Below are 9,718 nucleotides of genomic sequence, written 5' to 3' on the forward strand. Positions count from 1 at the left end.
ACAAGGGGTAAGGATTCCCTATTTAATAAATGGTACTGGGAAAACTGGCTAGCCAAATGTAGAAAGCTGAAACTGGATCCCTTCCTTACACCTTATACAAAAATTAATTCAAGATGGATTAAAGACTTAAATGGTAGACCTAAAACCATAAAAACCCTAGAAGAAAACCTAGGCAATACTATTCAGGGCATAGGCATGGGCAAGGACTTCATGACGAAAACACCAAAAGCAATGGCAACAAAAGCCAAAGTAGGAAAATGGGATCTAATTAAACTAAAGAGCTTCTGCACAGCAAAAGAAACTACCATCAGAGTGAACAGGCAAACTACAGAATGGGAAAAAATTTTTGCAATCTATCCATCTGACAAAGGGCTAATATGCAGAATCTTCAAAGAACTTAAATGTATAAGAAAAAAAACCATCAAAAAGTGGGCAAAGGATATGAACAGACACTTCTCAAAAGAAGACATTTATGCAGCCAACAGACACATGAAAAAATGCTCATCATCACTCACTGGTCGTCAGAGAAATGCAAATCAAAACCACAATGAGATACTATCTCACGCCAGTTAGAACAGTGATCATTAAAAAGTCAGGAAACAACGGATGCTTGAGAGGATGTGGAGAAATAGGAATGCTTTTACACTGTTGGTGGGAGTGTAAACTATTTCAAGCATTGTGGAAGACAGTGTGGCAAGTCCTCAAGGATCTAGAACTAGTTTTTTGACCTAGTGATCCCATTACTGGGTATATACCCAAAGAATTATAAATCATGCTACTGTAAAGATACATGCACACGTATGTTTATTGAGGCACTATTCACAATAACAAAGACTTGGAACCAACCCAAATGTCCATCAATGATAGACTGGATTAAGAAAATGTGGCACATATACACAATAGAATACTATGCAGCCATAAAAAAGGATGAGTTCGTGTCCTTTGTAGGGACATGGATACAGCTGGAAACCATCATTCTAAGCATACTACCCCAATGACAGAAAACCAAACACCGCATGGTCTCACTCATAGGTGGGAATTGAACAATGAGAATACTTGAACACAGGGCGGGGAACATCACACCCCGGGGCCTGTCATGGGATGGGGGGTAGCGGAGGGATAGCATTAGGAGAAATACCTAATGTAAATGATGAGTAAATGGGGTGCAGCAAGCCAACATGGCACGTGTATACCTATGTAACAAACCTGCATATTGTGCACATGTACCCTAGAACTTAAAGTATAATTAATAAAATAAAGTTACTTCCCCCTTTCAACTGGTCTTTTTGCATATCTTTTGGTGTTGTGAAAAGCAAGAGGACAGAAACAGTCCTGAAAGTACTCCCTGTCAGCTATGGGCTAGGCTGTGATTGATCAAAATAGTAAGTAAGTAAAATCAAGTGCATGCCCATGCTAGAACCAGTATTCAGCATGCACTGCTAACAACGACAACAAAAAAATTCACTGTTTTCTCTGCCTGTACATAGGGTGTTTAGTTGATAAGGACATTCCCAACTTTCAGAAGCATACGACTGAACTGAGATGATTTGTTTGTCATTTTGGATTTAGTCATAGAATCCTTGAAACTTTGGACATTGATTATTTGTTACTATAATGATTCATTATTGTTTGAGACTGTGTATTTCATATGTGATATTAGTAATTAGTGAATAATTTGGGCTAAGACTGGGCAGGCTGGCAGAGTATAGATAGATCAGTTGATTGATAGACAGATACTTAATATGCTTTTTAAGATAAAGGATGAATTTACATAGTAATTATTACTATAAATAAAAATATAGTAAACTGGCAAGAGAATAAAATGGTTTTAGCACTATAGAAACATTCATTTATATACAAATAACTGATATGCTTTTACAAATCATATTTGGGAAACAGTTCTCTAAAATAATGTATGTGTATGTATATGTGATGTATTTATTCATGTAGGTAGTTCTTTTAAAACAATAACTCATTAAAATACTCTTACCTCTCAATGGAATAATATAGCTTAAAAGCTCAAAGTACCTTATAAAGATTAACTAGTTCAATATTTGGTTTATAGTGGAGAAAGAAGTCTTGGAGAGGTTAAATTACTTGTTCAAGGCAACAATAAGTGGCAGAGCTTCAATTAGAATGTAAGCCTTCTAACAGTAATTTACTCCTCTATACCATTTTATCTCTACTGTACCATATAGAACTGATTAGAAAATACTTAATAAAAGTGAGTGTAGGAAACTGTTGCTTTGGTAGTGATAAATGACCTCATATTTGTTCAGAAATGTGGAATCACACTGTCAGCCAGAGTTCGTGGTCTTTATAATTTTTTTGACTCAGACTCACTTTCGAGAGTCTCCCTTTTCATTTTATTTCCATCCTGTTGGCTTTAGCAGGCAGTTAGCAGGCCAGGAGGAGCAGTTCCTTATTCTTTGCTTTTTTTCCTTCCTCCTTCCTTCATGTAATACATGAAGATTTCTTTTTATCCACCGGCTTTGCTTTCTTCATCCTCTCCACCTTATGCATATTCTTTTTTTAACCCCCTTCCATATCTCGGTGGCTTTTTAAGCTGAGGAGCAGATTGAAGACATATTATACCATCTAACACCAAAATTTAAAATGAATTTTGAACACTTGTTTAGTTTTAACTGGCTTGATTTTGTTTAATTATCTGTGTTTATGTGGTACTGCTTTATTTTATCTATTGCAAACTTACAATGGATTTTCAGCTGTATTCTTACAGACATTTGTGAGCTAATTTATATAGCTTAGAAACGTGTCAAGTTACAACTAAATTTCAGCAAATTTTAAATTTTTTATGACTTACTTGAAAATGAAATTTAAATTTCACTACTTCAGAAGTTTCAACAATACATTTACAAGTTACTCTGAACTTTTAAAAATCATATTCAATATTTATAATTGTACATTATTCTTATTTTATACTTTTTATGAGAAGGAATAGCCTTATTTTTGCGTACTCCTTATATACGATCAAATATATGCTGTATTGAGATTGAGTATAGACAAGTATGAGGCATGAGTAATGAATGCTTTACACACTTCTCAGAAATCTATGTTATTGCGCTTAGAAAAGAACTAAGAACACTATTTCTAAAATCCAGTATCTGACTTGTTGCAAAAGTGGATATCAAATGTATATCTAACAAAGTTTTAAAATACTAGTTTCTAGTAGTTTTTAATGAAAAATAATTTTTGCATTATTTCGTTACATTCATTGTCAAGCAAATTTAATTACAGGAAAGATCACCAATCAATAGATCAACAAATATCTCCAGGCTGGGCACAATGGCTCATGCCTGTAATCCCAGCACTTTGGGAGTCCAAAGTGGGTGGATCACCTGAGGTCAGGATTTTGAGACCAGCCTGGTCAACATGATGAAACCCCGTCTCTACTAAAAATACAAAAATTAGGCAGGCATGGTGGTGCATGCCTGTAATCCCAGCTACTCGGGAGGCTGAGGCAGGAGAATCACTTGAACCGGGGAGGCAGAGGTTGCAGTGAGCCAAGATCATGCCACTGCACTCCAGCCTGGGTGACAAAGTGAGACTGTCTCAAAAAAAAAAAAAAGAAAAAGAAAAAAAAAAAAATCTCCAAGCCTCATTTAGTTAAGCAGTTTTCTAAACCAGTTTCTACCATCATCCCTTTCCTTTCAGCAGAAAGGTAGTACAACCAGTAAGCACCAGTCTACTCTGCTCAGAAAATTTACTCAGCATGTCTTTCTTCTACTCACTGTCATTTTGCAAGCTTTAGCAATTTTTGGAAAATGTCAAGTTACTCCAACTCACCAAGAGTTTGGACCCCATTAGAACAGTGTACAGATGTTCCAAGATCTTAAGTGGAATTCTTTCCTTATTCCATCCAACTATTTTCTTTTCTAGACCACAGATGCATATATTTCCACAGATAGTCTTAGAAATGTATTATTCTATCCATTATTATCTAAAAAAAACATAATTCCTAGAAAAAGAATGTGTTCTGTTGATGGTGACTTCATGACATTGACCTGTGTGACAACTTAACACAATATTACTATTACTGCTATAACTATTACGTTAATCTATCTAGTCACAATCATGTACTCCTGACTATGTGAAGAAACAGTTTTCCTGAAATAGCCACTGATTCAGCATTTATGGAAAACAGTGGTGGCTCAAGAGCCCAGAAAAGGACTCTGTAAATAAGGAAAAAGTTATTTTTCTCCATCAAGCATTCAGTGAACATGTATTTATTCAGCATCCATCATATTCAAAATATACTCGGTTTTAAGGGACATGTGAGCATAAACAGTGTCAAGTTAGTTGAAATTTTGTAGGACAGGTAAGACATGAACAACATGTATTTCTGTAATTCTAAACAATTTTTAAAGTACATTTTGGAAATTGGGTTATATTCCCGTCATATCCATTTGATACAGAACTAACCCCTTCCTAATACAAAGCTTTTGGGATCTGGACATCAAGAAAATGTAGAAGCTTTATTGTAAGTTAGGAGTGGTAAAAGCTATATGAAAGGAACAGAAAAAGTGCCATGGACATTCCACAAAGGAAGTAATTATTTCTAGCTCTAAAGATCAGACAAGACTTCATGGATAAGAGAGAACATTTTTGCTGAACATTAAGAGCATTTAAAAGTGGTGAAAGAGGCATTCTAGGAAAATGAAGTAGGAGCAAAGGAACTGAGATCAGCAAACCAGAGCCCAGAGGACAGTCAAGGGTTGCACTGGAATTAGAGTAGTGATAGGGAAAGCGTTAGATAATTTTTGAATGGTAGAAGGAATTTGGGCTTCTCTGAAACCAAAAGAGGCCATTGAAGCTCTTTGAAAGCCCCAGGTAAGAGAGAGATGTGATAGAAAGTATGCCTCAGCAAGATTAATCTAACAACAGTGCCTAGGATGGATTGAATATTGAAGAGACTGAAAGAGGGAAGAATAGATAGGAGTTTGTGTGTACTCCAGGCAAGAGGTCATTTTAGAACCTGAGCTGAAGTGATACAACATTGTTATGCCATTAACAGAAGTAGGAAACTACAAGAAAAGGAGGTTTGGAAGCAAAGCTTTAAACACACATTTTTATTTTAGTTTTTGTAAAAATCAGAAAATTAGTACCATGAGAACCATGAGTACCATTAGTACCATCTTCTCATGGTGATGCATGAATAGTATGAGTAGCTGGGGATGACAGGAAGTTAATGTCATGGAACTATGCAGAGAGTTGTTGCACATTTAATGAACCAATACTGTTTTTTCCAGCTGGATAATTTTGTAAACATTTGCAGGACTCATTCTTTATGTGCTTTTGTAGAAATGTATATTTGTGAGAAAGCTGTGATTTGCTGCAAGCAAGTGTCACATTTTAGCTTGGGGTGATATAGAGAGATGAAGAGAAAGCTAGGAGATGTGGTTGTTAGTGTAAAAGCTATAGGTGAAAGAGCAGTTTAAGTTTTCTGAGAGATAAAAGTGTTGATAAGTTGGAACAATTGTAAGCATCTTTAATGTGTTACCACTTTTGCAAAGTCAATACACTGACACTGGGTCACAGTTTTTGTTTCTTATTTAACAGTCCTGTATATCAGGCACAAATATATAGCAGTCCAATATATATCAGGAACAAAACAAAGTCCATGCCCTCTGCAACCTATATGGTAATGGAGAAAGATTTAATAAATAATAAATACAAAATTATATTTTATCCCAAAATCAGGATTAACTGTGTAGCCATATAGTGATTCTTAAATAATGTATGTGTGATGATAATGAAAATGAAATGTATTGATTCAAGTGTCAAGCTGTCTTACAATTCTTAGTAAATATATTTTTTTCAAATGATGTGTTTACATTTTGTTTGCTTATCAATAGAGAGCAGATCGTAAAACAATCTACAGAATTAGTTTGCAGAGCCTATCAAGAAGTGTATGCAGCTGTGATGAATCCAATCAATGAATACAAAGATCCAGAGAACATTCTTCACCGATCTCCGCAGCAAGTGCAGACGCTTCTTTCCTGATTATCTTATTTCATTGTGTTAGCAAAATATGACCTCCCTAAAACACATAAGGTTATTTTTTATTCTTTGAATTTTTACTTTATAATTTGATAGTTACAGTTTTCTTTGTATCATAAGATTGTAAGTCCCGATAATTTTTTTTTTTTTTTGGTCTCAGTAACAGGGAAGTAAGTAACATATTGACCTGAGCTAGTATTGCTGTGTATCTATTCTAAATGAGATGATATATTTTTTTGCTAGCCATCTCTCCAGCTCTGCAGTTTTCACTGTATTCAGGAAGCATAAAGTAGTATGAAAGGTTTGAAGAATTTTTTTTTACAAGACTAGTTCTAAATTAACAGCATATAAAAAATTTGTCAAAATTTAAGAATTAGTATAAGGATATGACCTAATAAATGTCTCCTTACCTAAAGATTCATTTGCTTTCTTATTAATATGAGTAGGCATGCTTAGTTTTTTTGAACCTAGCCTATGTCTCTGTCCCCAAAATAGCTGCCCTTAAAGAGTTGTTAGAAGAGAGAAAAATAACAGTGAATTGTGCTCCTGGTGTATATGGCAGTGAATCTCCTTTCTGTTCTACTTTGGCGTACTATATGTATTTGACTGTGTACATTTTTATGCAATTTTAAATATACACTCAGCAATAATTAGAAAAAAAGGGAAGAGAAAAGTGATTTAAACAGGGTAGATTCCACTCTGTGGGAGCCTTTGATGGAACTCAAGGTGGAGCTCGGGTCCTAAATCCAACTAACTACACATTTTATCTGGTGTTCAAACCAAAGAAACAATGATCTACTCAAACATTGGAGAAAAAAACTGCCAGAGGAGGAGTTGCCAATTGGCAGTGTGTCTTATCCCCATGTTGTAACTGGACTCTGATTTTAGACCATTACCTATTAGGAAGATTCAAAATGACTGTATTTTTAAAGGAATAAATCCCAGTGTGCCTGATTTTACATTCTTGTCAGCAAAAAAAACTTAATTTCTAGTAAATCTATAAAAACAGGTAAGTCCCTAAATTACAAATGAGAAAATTGAAGCACAAGGAAAAAAATAACTAGTTTGAAATATTTTGAAAAGTAATAACATAAAACTAGTATTTGTAGAAGATTGTGTGTTGTATATAACAAATTAGTATTTATAGAATATGACCTATTTATCTGAAGTTTATAATTGTTTATACCTAATACAATTCTTTTTGGAGTAAGAATGATTATATAATCATTATCCATTTGGGTATAAATCTGTATTTTTAGTTTTTTCCCTTCGATTAGTATGTGTTATATATAAAAGACAAAAAATAAAGTATAAATCAAGAGCTTAAATTTTGTATAATTTATTTCTACAGTGAAAGAAGATTGATACCTTGCTATGAATGAATTCCTTTGTTTTATAGGGAAAAATTTATTGTGCTTTTTACCTGGTTTTTTCAAATAAAATATTAAAATATTTCTAGAGCAGCAATTATTGCAGCTCTCCGGTATCCTATTGATGTGTTTTTAGAAAATGCACTAATGGAAAAGGAAATACAACATAGGGAAAAACTGAGGTAATCAGTGAAAGACTCACAGGCAAAATGTGGTATATATGATCTTGAGTGCTAAGGCAAAATAAAACATTGTAAGTAATAATCCATTAATATAACACCTAAATTTGCTATTACTCCATAGTTTGCATTTTGAACTATTTTCATTTGGCATACGTATAACCTAGAAAAGGCATGTCTGCCCTTCTTTCAGAGAGGAAAGGTGTTTGAATGGCAAAACCCTTATGGGGTTGAACTTTTCCATTTCTTTCTCTGTGCCTTCATTTGAGCAGGTGGATATTACCTGAGGAAAAAATGACACAAATGGACTAATTGACTTTACTCGAAATTCATGATTACAGTGTTCAAATGGGCACTGCTGTAGTTGGAATGTTTATGTTTCCCCAAATTCATGTTGAAATCCTCACCCCTCAGGGGATGGTATTAGGAGGTGGGTCCTTTGAGAGGTGATTAGGTTGTCAGGATGAAGTCCTCATTCATGGAATTAGTACCCTTACTCAAGAGGCTCAAGAGATCCCTGTCCCTTCTACCATGTGACGTTACAGTGAGAAGACAGCCATCAATGAGGAAGCGGGCCCTTACTAGACACATCTTTTGGTGCCTTGATTTTGGGCTTTGCAGCCTCCAGAACTGGGAGAAATAAATGTCTGTTGTTTTTATAAGCCACCTAGTTTATGGTATTTTGGTATAGCAGTCTAAATGAACTAAGACAGACATTCAATATTGCTTTGTAATTCTACTCTTAACTTTCCATGTTTCCAGAGGACTTTTTCACCCACATTCTCAGTTAATATCCTTCATAATTCACCAAGAATAGAAACTATTAGATTAATCTTCCTCATTTACCTATTCTCAAACATCACACCCATCTCCTCTCCTTCCTCGTTTTGCACTTGAGATGTTATCTCTCTTTCTATGACAGGATATTCCCTCCATTATGCTCTGGCTCGCATCTCTCATCTTCTTATTAGATCCTTCTCTCTCTGGGTTATCCCTTTATTTTGCTTCAGCAACAACTGGCCTCTCTGTAGGATTATTCTCAATGTCATACATAATGTTGTAATGTTCATAATATTTTTAAAAACTCTCTACTCAGATCCTAACACCATTTCTCTACTTCCTTTCCTGGTTTAGACATGCTGTCATTTACTTCCTTATTTCTCATCTGTCTTTAAAGTATCCCAATATAGTTTCAGTCTCTCACCACTACAACGAAACTAACCTGATAAGCTTTTCATCAGTGCTATATGTTGTCAGATCTAGCAGATTCTTCTGTATCTCTGTTTGTTGAACTCTCAGTGTTACTCTACACATTTCTGTTTGAAATTCTATCCTTTCCAGTCTTCCATGGCACCGCCTTCTCCTAATTTTCCTCCCATTTCATTAGCCCAACCCTTTTTGACCTTCTTCCCTGGCTCTTTTGCCTCTATATGATTTCTAAAAGTTGGCATACTGTAGGGCTTGATCCTGGATACTTTTTTTTTTAAACCTTCCTTTAGGAATTTGTTACTTCAACCTATTCTATCCAGAATAATGCTAGCTTAAATGTCTTTAGATATATCCATATGATGGAGTACAGCAGTGAGAAAATGAATGGTTTTCAAGTACATAATGTTGAGAAAGAAATCAGAATAATATAATACTCATTTTATAGAACGTTTAATGAAGTATAAAAAATATACGTAGATATACATGTGGTAAAGGTGTAAGGAAAATATAGGAAATGATTAATACAATTTAAGATTATGGAGAGGGAAACACAGGATGTGTTGAAGTTACTGATAATGCTTTGTTCTTATGCTAGGTTGTTAGTACTGTTAAATATTCTTTAAAATTTTTCATATATGTTACATAAACTTTTGTTCATATATTTTACAATTTTAAAAAATAGTTTAGAAATGTGCTTGGCATAGGGCCTGGGCTAAAATTAGAACTCAATATATGAGAGCTATTTTTTTCATTAGTCTTGTTATTAAACGCATTTCTTAAGTACCTACTAGGTAGTAGGCTTTGTGATAAGCGTTTCAAAATATAACCAAATTATGTGTTTCCCATTGAGGAATTCCCTTTCTTGCACAGAGATAGTTACATGTATTGTAAATAAACATCATGAAATTTGGTAGAGTGCTTGTGCATGTTGGCAAGAAG

At 34.5% G+C, this 9,718-nt stretch overlaps 1 protein-coding gene across 6 annotated transcripts in view; it reads left to right on the plus strand.

The window, feature by feature from the left end:
• The window catches only part of COG6 (component of oligomeric golgi complex 6), a 103,535-nt gene extending 96,186 nt beyond the window's left edge, over nt 1-7,349 (plus strand). For all 6 annotated transcript variants that reach the window (XM_055245241.2, XM_055245237.2, XM_063618849.1 and 3 more), the window contains one exon: nt 5,877-7,349. In XM_055245241.2, the coding sequence (XP_055101216.2) occupies nt 5,877-6,024 (148 nt within the window). In that variant the 3' untranslated portion in view covers nt 6,025-7,349. The remainder of the gene's footprint in view (nt 1-5,876) is intronic.
• Nucleotides 7,350-9,718: the final 2,369 nt, after the last annotated feature.

This window comes from Symphalangus syndactylus, chromosome 15 (genome assembly GCF_028878055.3).
Source record: "Symphalangus syndactylus isolate Jambi chromosome 15, NHGRI_mSymSyn1-v2.1_pri, whole genome shotgun sequence".
Lineage (NCBI taxonomy): Eukaryota > Metazoa > Chordata > Mammalia > Primates > Hylobatidae > Symphalangus > Symphalangus syndactylus.